The 17140-nt window shown below is 47.6% G+C and overlaps 1 protein-coding gene across 13 annotated transcripts in view; it reads right to left on the minus strand.

Moving 5' to 3' along the window:
• TNRC6B (trinucleotide repeat containing adaptor 6B) overlaps positions 1–17140 on the minus strand; it is a 1174734-nt gene that overhangs the window by 362114 nt on the left and 795480 nt on the right. For all 13 annotated transcript variants that reach the window (XM_078683361.1, XM_078683372.1, XM_078683380.1 and 10 more), the window contains 2 exons: positions 6397–6522; positions 6172–6303 (listed from right to left, as the gene is read on the minus strand). In XM_078683361.1, the coding sequence (XP_078539487.1) occupies positions 6172–6303; positions 6397–6522 (258 nt within the window). The remainder of the gene's footprint in view (positions 1–6171; positions 6304–6396; positions 6523–17140) is intronic.

Below are 17140 nucleotides of genomic sequence, written 5' to 3' on the forward strand. Positions count from 1 at the left end.
ACCAGCACTGAGGAACCTGCTATCCTCAGAAGGAAAACCTGAAGAGACAAGAATATGGCCAGAAGCTCCAGACTGTTGATGTGCTGCTGTTTCTGTATCTGAGACCATCTTCCCAGGATTTGTAAGTCTTGCATATGACCTTCCCATCCTTCCATGGAAGCGCCTGTCAATAGAAATCCGGGATGTCTTGCAGAAAGGAGAGACTTTGAGCAAGATTTGTTGTTTGAGACCACCAACAGAGTGCGTCTACCATATGTGTGGTTATTTGGATAACATCCTCGAAATAACCCAATGTCTGTTGCCATTGTTTCTGCAATTCCTCTTGAAGAGATCTCATTTTGAGCCACGCTAAATGGATCTAATTGATTGCGGAGGAGCACGTTACTAGGAGCGATTTGAATGTTCGAACAGAAACTGACGCTCTTTTTTAAATGGTTATCGCTAATTTTTGAAGGCGCACTTGACTAATTTGAGACAAGAATGCTTTGCACAGGACGGTGCCCATGGATGCTCCGAGGAATAGAATGTTCTGAGTTGGAATCAAATTTGATCTGCCCTTCTTTAGAGTGAGCCCTAGTGAATTGAACAGATGGAGACAATCTGTTGTAGCAACCTTGGCTTCTTGCTTTGATGGAGCTTTGAGCAGCCAATCGTCGAGGTATGAGAAAACATGGATCCCCCCGGGATCGTAAAGTCGCTGCTACCGGTTCTAAGCACTTGGTGAAAATCTGTGGCGCAGATTTCTAGGCCAAACGAGAGCACCTGGAATGGATAGTGGGTGCCAGCCACTGTGAATCGCAGATATTTTTGATGCTTTGGATGGATAGGGATATGAAAGATGCGTCTTCCATGTCCAGAGAAGTCATGAAATCCCCTTTGTTTAAGCACCCCAGAATATCGGAGAGTGTTACCATCCGGAATGTTTGTTTTTTGAGAAATTTGCTCAGATTGCGGAGATCCAGAATTGGTAGCCATTCTCCATTCTTCTTTTTGATTTGGAAGATACAAGAGTAGAAACCTTTGCCTCTATGCGTGGACGGTACTTTTATCGCTTCCTTGAGGAGCATGATCAAGACCTCTTTGCGCAATAAGTGAAGACGAGGGGGAGGACCCTTGGGGGGAGTGGTAGGTGGTATCTGGAGAAACTCTAGTGTATGAGCATTGGTGACAAGGTCTAGCACCCAGTGGTCTGAAGTGATCTCGTGCCACTGCTGTGCATAAACAGAAATTTTCGCACCAACGGGTTGGGGCTGGGGGGGTGGGGGTAAGGTTGACTTGCACCCTAAGAAGCTCATGGCTTTCTGGCAGAATCCCGGCCTTCTTGGTGTGTTCTCTTCCGGCCACCCTGGCGAGAGAAACCAGCTGTTGATGACGGACGATAAGAGGATTGGTTGTACGACTGTTGGTATTGTCGATACAGTTGACTCGACTGGTAGCCGCCTCGATATGTAGAGAATCCTCGCCCTCTGGCTCCTCTGAAAGGTATGAGTCTATATTGTAGAGCACCTAAAGATTTTGCGGTGTCTGTCATTTTTGACTGCCAAAAGGGCGTCATCTATGTGTTTCCCGAACAGTTAATCCCCATCATAAGCCATGTCCAGTATCTTCATCTGAACTTCGGGTCTAAAGGTAGTGGCTTTAAGCCAACCTTGGCTTTGAAAAACAGCTCCCCCAGCTAATTGCCGAAAGCTCGTGTTAGTGATGTCTAACGTGCAGTCAATTGTTTCGGAGGCAGCTCGTTCACCTTCTAATAAGATCTTCCATGCCTCCTCTCTTTGATCCTCTGGGATAAGATCTATCAATCCCGCTACATCGGACCACATTTGGCGGTCATAACGGCCAATGATTGCCAAGGCATTGGCAGCTCTAATTGAAGCTGCAGCCATAGAAGATAATTTTTTCCCCAAAAGGTCCATACGACGTCCCTCTTTGTCTGGAGGAGTGGTAATTGGTGTTGCAGGGCTTTTCGAACGCCGCTTTGCAGCTTGAGATATTACTGAATCTGGCCTCGGATGACCTATGAGTCAAGATGAACTGTTCTCTGGAGCGCCGTATTTCTTCTCTATTGGAGGCAACACCGTAGTTATGGATCCTGGTGTCTTCATGATTTTCATGCCCTCTTACCAGATGTAATCAATGATGGGAACAGAGCGAATAATCTTCCTAGTATCCTCTTTGAAGTCATATAAAAAACTGTCTGTTTGACCGTAATAGGGAGCTGGAATCTAGTAGCTGCTCTCTGCATTAAATTATGAAATCCTCCGATGTCCTCGGGAGGAGAATCAGAGGGCAAATGCAGATGCGGAGATGGTGTCTCTATGGTATAATCGTCCCATGGATATGGAGCATCTGCCTGTTTAGGTAACTCACCTTGCTCAGCCTCCTCATCTGTGGAGGAAGTGTCTTGATGTCCAGGCAGGTGGATCTTGTACAGGAGCCGGTGTACTAGGTCGGTTAGTCTCTGGTACTGGAACAGGAACCTCTACTTGTAGAATTGGGTTCACTCTCGGAATCTGCTGCGGAGGAAATCTCTGACGATAATCCGCCAACATAGCCTGTAGGTCTTGTATAACTGCTGGAGGAAGATGAGACATTTCCCTCTGACAAGATTCCTGCCTGTGAAGGAACTGGTATGTATGCCCTGGAGCCATATATTGCCCATGGTAGTAATGCTCCTCTTGGTAATCATCCTCGTCTGTATCTTGACATTTAACGTTAAGCTCAAATGGACTATGAGCCAATCTGTATGGATTTTCCTCTTCTTCCTCATCATTATCCTCGTCCTCCATGAAGCCTTCTAACAGATGGGAAGGTGGTAACGGAGAAATTTGACTATAGTCCTGAAAAGGCCTTTGTATTGTCTTTATTTGATAAAATCTCGCCGAATGGGGCGTCGACGGTGCAGCATTATGAATGGTAGGAATGTCTCTCGTCAACAGTCCTGTCATCGAAAGTGGTAGAATCACAGGCACGTTCATAGACGGTGCCGTCGCCGGTGTTGTCCTCGATGCCTCTCCCGTCGACGGTGTCGTCATCGACGGTGCAGTTGGAATCTTTGTCGACGGTGCGTCGACGATGGTCTCATCGAAATAGAAATTCTCGTCAACGACATAAGTGATAAAATAGCCGCCGACGTAACACTGTCGACTAAGTGGTAAAAGTCGTCAACACAGATTTTTTGTGCTTTTTACTCACAGTGGATGATCTTGGACGCTCAGAGTGGAGTAGAAGACGGAGATGATGCTGGCTCAGAGAAGTGTTTAGAACTCCTTTCCTTGTGAAGAGATTTTTCCTGGGAAGTTTTCAGATGTTTTCTACCCTCACCTGAGGAGCCTTCTTTCGACCTAGCCCTCTTGCTGGATGTGGAAGCCAAGTCGTCTTCCTCAGCTGAAGAAGAAGAACGCTCTTTAGAATTGAGCCCTGAAAGTAATAATCTTGCCTCTGTCCCTCAGTCCTGCTGGGAAAGGTACGGCACTTTTTACAGTCTTTAGCCTCATGTTTGGGGTAGAGGTAATAAAGACAATCTTTATGAAGATCATCAACTCTTCTTCCCACAGTTCCTGCAGGAGTGGAAGAGGCCCTTCTTGTCAGACATGCTTGCTTGAACTTAAGAAAAGAAAACTGAGTAGCACTCAGGGAGACTCCCTTCCACATGACGTGCGATAAAAATCTGAGGAGAACTGCTTCTTTTGGGAGTGTTCTAGAGGGTGTTTATAGCGGATTGGTTGGAGCTGACTTTCAATAAGGGCGTAGATTGGCTACTAAGACATAGCCCTATTTATTTCTTATGGCACTGCTTTTGTATTTTACTGTGGGACTCTCATATAGCGACGGGGAATGATTCAGGCATTAGAATCTATGAAAGATATCCCAATACTGGATAAGGGCCAGATAATCCTCCGACATGCGGTGGTATCGTGGTGGCATGGCTGGAGGGGCAGTCTCGAAGGGGAGGGAGTAGCCCCTTCGGACAATTTGCAAAACCCACCTGTCCGAAGTAATGGTGCGCCAGTGGGGGAGTTGAATGAGAATTCTGCCGCCCACTGGCGTTTGATGGGCCTGAAAGGTCAGACTAGGAGGGTTTGGAAGCAGCTGCAAAGGTGGGGTTGGTGGACTGGCTCGCCCGCTGGCCCCCGGAACCTCACTGGTTATTTCTATGTCCCGGCAGCGTGAAGGTTGAGTAACTTGCTGCAGTCTGTGGCCCTGAGTGGGACTTGGCGGGCACCCCTTCCGTAGCCACAAAAGGAGCGAAAAGCAGAATGGGCCGGACGGGTGGAGAGGCCCAAGGACTTGGCCATAGCACGTGTGTCCTTGAAGCTCTCAAGGGCGTTGTCTGACGTGTTGCCAAAATGGCAACGACCGAACAAAGGGCTTGTCTATCAGGGTGTTCTGGACATCCCCCGAAAAATCCGTGGACCTCATCCAGGCGTAACGATACAGACGTTGAAATGGTCCTTCCCAGAGAGTTGGCGGTGTCCAACCCACAGCGTATTGTAAACTTTGGTGCATCTCTCCCGGCAGCAACAGCCTGGGAGAGCACTGTCCGGGCCTCCTCCGGACACTGAGACAGCACTTGCGCCACCGTATCCAACACAGAGTGCGAAAAGGCATGAAGTGTTTACGGACCGCAGTCCTAAGCTGGTGGCAGAGAAAATGTTCTTGCCAAGATGGTCCAGCTTCTTGGATTCCCTTTCCGGTGGAGCGATGGGGAAGGCGCTTTTGGAGGTGGAGGCTTGGACCACCAAGCTCTCCGGGATGGGGTTTTGGGAGAGGAAAGTGGGGTCGCCCGGGGCTGGTCGGTAGGGTCAGGCTAACATCCTGTCCACGGGACCTCCCGTGTTGCACCTGGACCACGTGCCCAAAAGGACGTCTGTGAGGGCCTCATTAAACCGCAACAGGGGCTCCAAAGAGCTCGCTGACGGTTGAAGCACCACAGGAGGTTAGTCCTGACCACCACCGTATGAAGTTCGAGGTTGAGAGCCTCGGCCGCCATACGCAACACCACAGCGTATGACGCGCCCTCCTGTATAGCAACGGTAGGAGGGGACAACATGCCAAGGTCGGGTGAAGTGTCAAGACCACTGGCATTCTCCAGGTCCTCTCTCCAGTCCTGCTCAGTATCAAGCTGGTCACTTAAAGGGTCACCTGACCCCTCCCAGTCGTCCTCACTCTCCTCTGGCTGCCAAACAGGCTGAAAATTGCCAGAGTTAAACACAGGGACAAAAGTACCCATTGGATCAGGCGTCGGGGGCGGTGTCGCTCCATGTCCCGGAAGGAGTAAAGCTCGGAGACGACCCGTCGGGCTCCGTGCGCGGAGCCGCAGGAGGGGCACCACCCACAGGCCTTGTTGGATCGGCCGACCGACTAGGATAAGTCGAAGAGCGACGATGCTTCTTGGACTTCTTATGCTTCGACTTACCCGACCCTGAGTGCAAAGGCTTCGATGACTTGTCGGAATGGCGATGGCTCCACGACCAGTCCCTCAACCTCTCTCTCGACCGGGACCTCGAACGGCTCGGAGCAGACTGTCGTCGTTCAAGCGTCTTTCAGGACCGCTCCCGCAAAGCCTTCGGCATTAACAACCGACAGTCGGAGCACGACTTGCGGTCGTAGTCGCGCTCCACGCAAAAGAGGCACACGCTGTGCGGATCCGAAACCAGCCTGTTACAGGAATTGCATGCCTTAAACTCGGGCATCCCTCGTGCACCTGCTCGGAGTCGAGGACTCTAAACAAGACGTCGACAAAAGTCGAGAAAAACATAGATCTTCCCGGATCTACGTTGGCTGGCGCGGAAAAAGAAAGAACTTACTTCAGCACGCGAAGGCGGCGTCCAAGTTGCTGCCGCGATGTCATCTCGGCGATGCCGAAGATTAATGCGGAGCCGACAGACGCCACCTTCCGACGTGCAGAGGTACTGCTGACGGGGGAAAAAAACAAAAAAACTTTCCATATCCAGTCTGACGCCTAAGGTAAGGAATCCATAACTAACGTGTTTCTTTTAGATAAACTTTCTCAAAAGAGACTGCTTATTTTTAATGCGGATGCAATATTACCTGCACCATCAGCAACAATAATTTTGGCCGATAAACTAAAATGCAAATATCCGACTGTGCCACAGTACATATGCTGAGCATGGCTACCACAAAAAAAGAAAAAAATGAGTGGCTTACCAACTGGAACTGCGGAATCTGTGGGAGCTGGCTCAGCATGGCTATCTGCTGGGGAGACAGTTGAGGGGCCATATTAAAGAGACCAGGGTTCAAGCTGTTGTTTGGGAACTGCTTAAGCATGGAGGCTGAAACCTGTATTTTGAAGACAAAGAAAACAATTTTTTCAGAACCAATCCTTGATAGTCCAGGATAGGACTACCAATTTTGCTTTTAAGATTCACCTACCTGTGGAGGGAGGAACTGTGGAGGCCCCTGGGCACGAAGATTGGGGGATGAATTAAGGGGCTGCCCTTGAGTATGCAGGCCCCGGGATTGTGCTGCACTGTTTCCGAAAAGTCCATGATTTCCACCCTTAAAAAGAAAAATATCCCATCAAGACCGAAGCATGACCAAACAGGGGCAGTCAATTTGTTCATTTTTTTCCTGTCAAAACTGTGACTTAAATTTTCATTTGCGTCTGAATAACAAGCCCTCAATTATCCGACCTCCCCCTTCTTTGAGAGTAAACATCCATACCAGGAAATTAATCAAAGAATTCTTTAGGCTCCTATTTTGGATAAAGCTGTGATCAGGATAACCACACTCTGAAATCAACCCCTGGCACTGAGAGTAACGACACACAACACAGAAAAATGGGTCAATCAGTATGCAGTGCTGATTTTTGAGATCTATGAAACAAGCCAGTTTCATCCAATCCCAGCCTCCCAGCAGTCTGCAAAGGGAGGATTAAAGTGGAAACCCCTTCACCCTCCACTTCTATATCTGTAAATCTTGACCGATTGTCTGCACCCTGGATGATGATACAGTTAATAAAATCTCTATTCTACTGAAAGCCACCCGACAGGTTAACCCTTGTAGAGCTGGAATGTGAGCTAAAGCAAGCCTTGAAAAAATGTTTCAAATATGCCACATATTGTATGGAGCAAGTATTCACTAAGAAGCTCTTAGTAAGTTGAGTTGTAGGGATTATGGTACTCAACCTAGTAAGCATGTTTCTTTGCACGTAGTGCTGTAGGTTCACATGCTCAGCATACTCCTGCCATCTAATGTTGGTCTCGGAATATTGCAACTTGTTTTTCTTTACATAAGTCTTGAGTCACAAGTTTTAAATTTTTTTTTTTTTTTATATAGCGCGACCTAGACCCGAACTGAATCAGGTATCAGAGCGCTTTACATAGCACCAGTTAAGTTACTTTTTTTTTTTTTTTAGGCACGGGGAGATTAAGTGATTTGCCCAGAATCACAGGAGGTTTTTGGCGTCGTTACCGAGACTCGAACCCAGATCCCCAGGTCCGAGGTCGAGCGCCCTAGCCGTTAGGCCAACTCCTCTCGGAAGGTCTTGGTGACTCCACCTCTGGTTGGGAATGCGCATAAGTAGAGACTTCACTCATGTTTTTTGGTTTTTTTCGGACAGCGGGTGAAAGTAGGCATGGAGTAGTGAGTTGGATACATCAGTGTAGAATAGACAATTTTGAATGTTGATGGTATCTATAGCAAACACTGGCTTCCTGGGAGGAGTATGGGCAAATTTGAATGGATCTACAGTACTGCATGCAACAAGCAAATGCTCATAGGATAAGGAGAAATTGCATACGTGTACATAATCCTAGTTCTCTTCCAGGGAATGCTCATCAAAGTCATAAGTACTGAATAGTCACGCCCACATGCTGGGACCCTAGTGCACTTCATAAGGAAAATGCTACTTACCAGTATGCATCTGTTTTTGGCATGTAGGGCTGCTGACATTCATATCTTAGCATAGATCGCCGCCTAGTCTTGGGTCCGGATGTTTGCACCTTGTTGTCTTGGAAGAGTCTTCGAAGTATCACGAGATAGGTGACTCCTTCCCTGGACTACAGTGCGCATGGGCATCTTCTCCATCCTCAGATTGTTTTTCGCCATTGTGGCAAAGATGGAGTATAGAAAAGTAAGAGATGACCATGTAAATGTATGTTAAGAAGGAAACCTGCAGCTGTGACAGGCACCGGGGAGAAGGGTGGGCGTTATGAATGTCAGCAGCCCTACATGCCAAGAACAGATGCATACTGGTAAGTAGCATTTTCCGTTCGAGGCATGTGGGCTGCTGAATTCATATCTTAGCATAGACTGTATAGCAGTTTCTCCTCTAGCAGTGGTCGCCTGTACCAGCTGCAGTTGTTTGAAAAATAGTTTTAAGGACAGCTTGGCCTACAGCAGCTTGTTGCGTAGCTTGCACATCACCACAGTAGTGTTTAGTATAAGTGTGTATGGTAGACCATGTAGCCGCCCTACACATGTCTTCTAGGGGAATATTTTCTAGGAAAGCCATGGATGCCCCCATTTTGCGCGTTGAGTGGGCTTTTGGGGGAACTGTTAAAGTGCACTTTGCCTTTGGATAGCATATTTGAATGCATTTAGCTATCCATCTGGCTATTCCCGTCTTTGAAATGGGATTACCCATATGTTGTGGAGAAAAAGCAACAAAAAGTTGCTTTGTTTTTCTGAATGATTTAGTTCTGTCAACGTAATATAGCAGCGCTCTTTTGACATCTAGTGTGTGTAGGGCTCTTTCAGCTACCGACTGCGGGTTTTTAAAGAAAACTGGCAATTCTATGGACTGATTGATGTGAAAAGTGGATCTAACTTTTGGCATGAATTTAGGGTTAGTACGAAGCACCACCCTATTTTGGTGTATTTGCATGAAGGGTTCCTGAATGGTTAGTGCCTGTAGCCCACTCACTCGCCTGAGGTAGGTAATGGCAATTAAAAATGCCACTTTCCATGTTAAGATGTTTCCATTCAGTTCTACTGATTTTTTTGCATTTTTGTATGACTCGTGTTATTGACCTACCTGAGTGTTTACGCTATCACTTATTTGTACTTGTATCATTATTGATGTATCTGGCTGACTATGCTCCCACATGTACCTTCCCCACCCCAATTGTTATTTACTCACACGTTTACCTTTCGTCTGTAAAGCGCTCTGATATCTGCAAAGATCTTGTTCGCGCTATATAAAACTTTCAAAATAAATAAATAAATAAATAAGAATTGTAGTTCGCATGGGTGGAGTGGTTCGAAAGGTGGCCCCATGAGTCTGGTTAGTACTACGTTTAAGTTCCAGACTGGCGAAGGTGGGTGCTTTGGAGGGAAAATTCTTTTAAGTCATTCCATAAAAGCTTTGATAGGTGGTATTCTGAACAGGTACACGTGTTGCCTGCTTTGAAGATATGCTGCTATAGCAGCAAGGTGTAGCCTTATGGATGAGTATGCTAGATTACATCTTTGAAGATGTAGCAAGTAACAGATTATGTTTTGGGTGGAGGCATCTAATGGGTTGATTTGTTTATTGTTACAATAGATAACAAATCTTTTCCATTTAGCTGCGTAGCATGATCTAGTAGTGGGGCGCCTTGCTTCCTTGATAATGTTCATGCAATCTCGAGGCAAGTTAAGGTATCCGAACTCTAAGACCTCAGGAGCCAGATCGCTAGGTTCATCTGATTGGGATCTGGGTGCCTGATTTCGCCATGGTTCTGTGTCAGCAATTGTGGCGACAGGCGTAGTCTTTGGTGCGGGACTACTGAGAGTTCTGGGAGCGTTGTGTACCATGGCTGTCTTGCCCATGTGGGAGCAACCAGGATCATTGTGAGTGGAATCCGTGGGGTTGACGTCTTTCGGAGTCATGGGATAGGTGACTCCTCCTTAGGATGATACTGCGCATGGGCATCGGCTCCATCCCCAGATGGTTTTTCGCCATTAGGGAAGTGATGGAGCTGTACAAGAAGTAGTGATGTCCATGTAATTTGTATCTAATTAAGATAATACTGGAACAGATAAAGGTAGCCGGGGAGGCGGGTGGGTGTGTGTAACTCTGCAGCTCTACATGCCAAGAACAGATGCATACTGGTAAGTAGCATTTTCCGTTTGAGGCATACGAGTTGCAGTTTACACACTAAGCATAGATTGTAGAGCAGTACCCACACCTAGCGGCGACCACCCGTATCTGTTGCAGTTGTTTGAAACAGTGTTTTTAATACAGCTTGGCCCACAGTGGCTTGTTGTTTGGTTTGCACATCTACACAATAATGTTTTGTGAATGTGTGCGGTGTAAGCCATGTAGCTGCTCTGCATATGTCATCTAAAGGGATGTTCCCTAAGAATGCCATTGAAGCCCCTATCTTTCTTGTTGAGTGGGCTTTTGGAGGAATTGTTAACGTGCGTTTTGCTTTTTGGTAACAAATTTGTATGCATTTAACTATCCATCTGGCGATCCCTGATTTTGAAATAGGGTTGCCCTGGTGTGGCTGCGAAAAAGACACAAAAAACTATTTTGTTCTACGAAATGATTGTGTCCTTACGATATAGTACAGCAGTGCTCTTTTAACGTCTAAGGTGTGTAGAGCCCTTTCTGAGACAGTTTGAGGCTGCGAGAAGAATACGGGCAGCTCAACTGATTGATTTAGATGGAATGGTGAAATGACTTTAGGCAGGAATTTTGGATTAGTACGAAGAACCACTTTGTTATGATGCATTTGCAAAAAGGGTTCTTGAATGGTAAATGCTTGTAGTTCACTAACCCTTCTTGGAGAAGTAATTGCTACCAGGAAAGCTACTTTCCAAGTTAGGAATTGCAAATCGCATTTATGTAATGGTTCAAATGGAGGGCCCATTAACCTTCTAAGAACAATGTTCAGGTTCCACACTGGTGCTGGTGGAGTTCTGGGAGGAATAATTTTTTTGAGTCCTTCCATGAAAGCTTTAATAGCTGGTACTCTAAAAAGAGACAGGTGTTGTCTGTTTTGTAAGTATGCTGCAATGGCAGCAAGGTGTAGTCTGATAGACGTATAGGCTAAGTTACACTTTTGAAGGTGTAATAGATACCTTTTGATGTGTTGTATAGACACGTCTAAGGGGTCTATTTGGTTGTTTTGGCAGTATATGACAAAGTGTTTCCACTTAGCAGCAAAACATGCTGTGGTAGTGGGATGTCTAGCCTCCTTAATAATGTTAATGCATTCTGGAGGAAGGTTGAGGTAACCAAACTATGACCACAGGAGCCAGATCGCTAGGTTGAGCTGAGCTGGGTCCGGGTGTTTGATCTCTCCATGGTTCTGCGTTAATAGTCGTGGAGATAGATTTAGTTTTAGGTGTGGCACCACAGACCTTTGCTGCAGCAGCGTGGTGTACCACGGTTGTCTGGCAAAAGTTGGAGCGATTAGCATGAGTGTCAGGGAATGATGTTGTAGTTTGCGCACCACTAACGGAAGTAGTGTGAGAGGAGGAAAAGCGTACGCAACTAGTCCTGACCAGTTCATCCATATTGTATTGCCTTTGGCCAATGGGTGTGGGTATCTGGCGGCGAAGTATGGGCATTTTGCGTTGTCGTGGGTGGCGAAGAGGTCTATTTGAGGTTGTCCCTACATTTGAAAGAACGGATGAAGAACTTGTGGATGAACTTCCCACTCGCGCTTCTGCTGAGTCTGCCGACTTAGCAGATCTGCCATGGTGTTTTGAACTCCTGGGACATGTTGTGCTATTAAGAAGATGTTCTGAGGTATAGCCCACATCCATATCTGCTGATCTAGTTGAGAGAGCTGCAGAGAGTGTGTCCCTCCTTGTTTGTTTATGTAATACATGGCTGTGATATTGTCTGTACGGACTAAGACAGTCTTGTTAGCAATTTGTTTTTGGAATGCTTTTAGAGCTAGAAACACAGCCAACAACTCCAGATGGTTGATGTGGAGTAGTTTTTGCATTGGTGTCCACTTTCCCTGTGTGGTGTGATGCAGTAGATGGGCTCCCCAGCCGCAGAGCGATGCGGCTGCTGTTAGTAATTTTTGTGGAACTGGCTCCAGGAATAGTCGGCCTTTTTACAGGTTTTTTGTGTTCCACCATTGCAGAGAACGATGAGTCCGACTGTCTACCAACGCTAGGTCTGTTAACTGACCCTGAGCCTGGTTCCATTGACGTGCTAGACATTCTTGAAATGGACGCATTTGCAGTCTTGCGTGAGGTACTATGAATATGCAAGATGCCATCATCCCTATGAGTTGCATAAACACTCGAGCTGGAAGAGAGTGTTGTGATTTGAATTTTGTTAGGAGCGTTTGCACACTTGTTATCCTTGCTGGAGAGGGATAAGCTAGTGTTAGTTGAGTATTGATTGTAGCTCCTAGGTACTGTTGGGTGTGCGATGGTAGCAGATGTGACTTGGTGTAATTTACTGTGAAGCCTAAGTTGTGGAGTAACAGTATTGTATTGTGAGCGTGTTGTACACACTGGTTGTAATATTGTGCTTTTATGAGCCAATCGTTTATATGGGAAGACGTGGATGAGCTGTCTTCTTAAGTGTGCTGCTACCACTGCTAGACATTTGGTGAACACTCTTGGCGCTGTTGTTACTCCGAATGGGAGTACTTTGAATTGGTAGTGCTGTCCTTCTAGCACAAATCTTAGATGCTTCTTGTGCGCCTGGTAAATTGGGACGTGAAAGTAGGCGTCTGAGATCTAGTGTGACCGGAAAGTCGTTCTGCAACAGGAGTGGAAGGACTTGCTGAAGTGTGACCATATGGAAATGATCTGACTGTATGTAAGAGTTTAGAGGTCTGAGGTCTAGAATAGGTGTCAGAGATCCGTCCTTTTTTGGAATCAAGAAGTATAGGGAATATACTTGTTTGTTCCTTTGATGCTTTGGAACTATTTCTATTGCATTGTTCTGCAGGAGAGAAAGTACTTCTTGTCTGAGCAGCGTTAAATGATCTTGTGACATTGGACGCTGTTTGGGTGGTATGTTTGGGGGGGTTGATGTTAGTTCTAGACAGTAACCTGACTGAATTATTTGATGTACCCACCTGTCTGATGTGATGTCTTCCCAGGCTGGTAGGTATTGCTGTATCCTTCCCCCGACAGGAGTGGAATGGGGCGGGGGGAGGGGAGTCATTGGGTAGGGGTGGAGGCAGAGCGTGAGTTGTTCTTGCCTCTGCCTTTATTGTTGTTACTGCGGTAACCTCCCCTTTGGTAGCCCTTACTGTAGGTAGACTGAGTGGGGCTTTTGTATCCTGTGGAAGGTGTGTCTGATGAGTACTTTCTGTTTGCACCTCTATATGTGGAGCGACAAAATGAATGTCTGGGAGCCTGCGACTGCAGGGCTCCCATAGATTTTGCTGTGTCGGTGTCTTTCTTCATTTTTTAGAGGGAGACATCCACCTCGGGTCCAAATAAGTGCTGCTCATCGAATGGTTGATTGAGTATGGCACTTTGGATCTCTGGCTTGAAGCCAGATATATGTAGCGAGGCGTGCCTGCGCAGCAGGACGCTAGTATTGACGGCTATGGAGGCTGTGTCTGCTGCATGTAGTGCACAGCGGATAGATGTGTTAGTGATAATTTTCCCTTCTTGGATTAGCTCACTAGCTCTATCTTTAAATTGATCAGGGAGATGTTGCATTATGTCTTCGAGCTCATCATAATGTGCCCTATCATAGCGTGCTAGTAAGGCTTCTGTGTTGGCAATGCGCCACATGTTTGCTGCTTGTAAGGCCTTTCTTTTCCCTGACGCGTCAAGGAGTTTAGATTCCTTGTCTGGTGGGGGGAGCTTCGCCTGATGTTTGAGAGTTAGCTCTCTTACGTGTGTTAGATACGACTAGAGAGTCTAGGGGGACTGGTCCCTTTATATATGCTGGGTCAGATGGTGCAGCTTTATATTTTTCTCTACTCTTGGGTTTATGACCCGAGTTCTGACTGGGTCTTTAAAGACCTCAGAGGCATGTTTAACTACGCCTTTGAGCATTGGCAAAATTGCTGAGGACCTATGTGCGGTGTAGGAGAGTGGGGTCTGCAATCCCATGGCCACCGCAGATTTTTGCTTTTTGCTTCACTGGTTTAAGACTTTCCCTGGCTGTGGGCCTGCCAATCAGACCCACAGCCTAGCTGTTCTCTCTAAATTGACAAGCATGTACCTTAGGTGCATTTACCAATTGGTACTGGGCCACCTTATCAGTCCCTGTACAGTATACCTTAGGTATCCAGGGCATAGGTGTACCCAGGGCCTACCAGGGGCTGCAGCATGTATTATGCCACCCCTGGCTGGCCACCCAAATCTGACACAACTGGCTGCACGACAGCTGGGGCAAGGTGGTGTAAACACCCTTTGCTTTAGATATAGTATTCCTATATCTAACCCTAAAATGGACACATATATTCCTACCAGTCACTCCTATGACAGGCCTTATCAATCCTGAAGGCAGAGTGCTTGGAATTATGTGAAATGGTGCTTTGGCATGAGCTGATCCCGTTAGCAGCTTGCGGAACCAAGTCCTAATAGCTGTTCCATGATAACGCTATACCATATACTCTTAAGTGCATTATAATCCTCGCGGTTAAATGCTAACTTTGGCATAGCATTATCAAAACATGTCGAGTAAGGTGTCATACGAATTGGAATACTAACCCCTCGCCAATTCTGGCGACGGGGTTAGCATTCCGCCCTTCTAGAGGGACACGACATGTCTGTAACTGTAAACCCTGGTTAAAGTTAACTCGAGCCTCAGCAGCACAAAATGGATGCTGCCACCACAGACACAAGTCTGACCTCCTGCTGCTGGGAGTCCTTCCAGCGAGGGTGGCTTGGACAAAGGGTTTCCTGCCTTGGGAGGTGCTAGCACCACCCCAGACAGGATTTTGTGTATTAGGTAGGGCCAGGCTGAAAGGAATGAGACATGCCTGGGGCACACAAGGGGCCCTGTGCATACACCGGTTCCAACCAGTTGCTGGGGCACTCCAGCCCCAGCTCTGGCGGGAAACTGGACAAAGGAAAGGGGGTGTAGCCACCCCCCTTCCTGGTCCCACCCAGGGGAGGGACCTAGTCGTAGTGCAGCCCCCTTTAGCCGGATAAAGGTAGGAGCTGGTCCCATTCCAAGTTAGATTAATCTTGACAACCTTCCACGAAGAAACTCTTGACCTTCGACCTCCTGAACATCAGAAGACTGAAGAATCTCCCCTATGGTCAGGGAGTGACCATCCTGCTTCGCAGGCATCATCAAGCTCCTGTGCAGCTTGCTGCAAAGTCCTTCCATCCCGGAATCCGACGACCCAGCTCGACAAGACCCGGACCTCCAGACCTCTCTGACCTCTACCCACATCCACAGCACAGCTGGGACCCGTGGGTGCGACGAGTAACGTGGAGACGGCGATCTTGAAGAAACCTGCACAGCGCTTCCAGCACGACCCCCGAGGGTTCCTCGAGTGAGTGCATTGGGGACTGAGAAGCCCCACACCGACGCAGCTCCTGCACCAAAGACCAGCCCCCCAGCATCCCCGTGATCTGCGTGGGGCCTTTTTGCCTAGTTGCTGCCCTTCCTGTTGTCTGGTCACTTGCCGGCTGGCTAGTGACCTCTGAGACGACGACCCGAACATTTCGACACTGCTAGTCTGGTCCCCCAGACTGGCCCTTGCTTCCTTGTGAAAGAGAAGCACCCCGGACCCTCCTGGTCCACTCCAGACGCCATCTTTGTTCCACCGCGTGGCTTGCATTAGCCAAGGCCTGTTGTCCAGATCGACGATCTGACACCGCCAACAGCAGCAGACTACGTGGGACAGCTCGTGCCTCCAGCCTGGTCGTGAAAAACAGCTCCTGGTCCGCGCAGCCACAGAGAGAAGCGACCCTTCTTCCACCTGAACGCGGCGACAGCTCCTGGTTCCAGCACCATCATTGGCTAGTGACCAAGACTCTGTCCCCTTCCTTTTCAGGACTTCCTTCTTCCTAGTTCCACCCTTGGAACCACCGGACTCCTCCATCTGGCTGCCTGCCAGCAACTCCTTGTTTCAGGCATCACCGGGATCAACGCAGCAAACCCGACGCAACTTCAGCCCTATGCACCCGCAGCCTGTGGGTTAGGTAACTAAAGCTTCTAGGTCCTGAAGTCTGTGTCCACTATCCTAGTGTCTAGGTCCACTGTTTTCCCTCCATCCAGCCGGGTTCGTCCGGAATCCGTAACTTTGTAAACTGTTGCATCCATAGACGTTGGTACGCATCCCGCGTGAGAGTCCCCACTCTGCACGTGAGTCCCTTGGGCCTCCTGCTCCTTACTTACCTAGTTTGTAGCATAGTCCCACCGATCCTCCAGCCTCTGGATCTCCTTAAAGTACTTTCTTTCCTCGCATTCCATTGTTTTGAGTATATGGTTTGTCGTGCCCCTAAGGCACTTGTGTAAATATTGTGCGAACTCGTATTTCCTTTTTAGTATTGTCATGTGCTTAGCCCTCTGATCTCATAAAGAGTTCAGAGGTGTTGTTATTAATAAATAGACTGTTTATTTTCATAACAACCTGTGTGGTGTCCTTTCATTTAGTATTCAAGGGGTTATACTATGGTAAAACAGCTCGCTTCACATGCCAAAAGAGATTAGCCTAAAAGACTGCTTTTGTCCATGCTACTAGGATAGCTGGTCTATACGGTTGACTTTACAACCAATCACCATAAGGGTTGTTTGGACTGATACAAGGTGATCACTAGAACTAGTGAGCATCATATATCAGGCCAACTTCTCACATGCGGTGTCAAATGTGTCTAGAAGGAAGTCCTCCTCTACTGCATCGGAGTGCATGTCTACCCCATGGTATTGTGCTGCTCTAAGCAGTAACTGGTTAAACCCCATGGTGTCTTCTGGCGGTGAGGGCCTAGAGGGGTATATGTAATCTTGAGGTACATTTGGAACGTCTGGTGTATTATAGTTGTCCCATGGGTCCGGCGAGGCTGGGGGATAATATGGCTCCTCTGGGTTATCCCCTGTATCTGATATGTCGTCCCCATTTTTATCATGTGTGCTAGATGGTGAAGGGGAGCGAGGTGGTGAATTATGGGGGGAGGGACTGGGTGCAAGAGACAGGGCAGGCACATGCATAGGTGAGGTAGCAACGTCCTTCTTTGGAGCCGGAGCTGGTGCTGGTGACTCTGATGGTCGTTTCTTTGATAACGTCAATCGACCAGT

Source organism: Lissotriton helveticus, chromosome 1_1 (assembly GCF_964261635.1).
Source record: "Lissotriton helveticus chromosome 1_1, aLisHel1.1, whole genome shotgun sequence".
In the NCBI taxonomy this organism is placed as follows: Eukaryota; Metazoa; Chordata; class Amphibia; order Caudata; family Salamandridae; genus Lissotriton; species Lissotriton helveticus.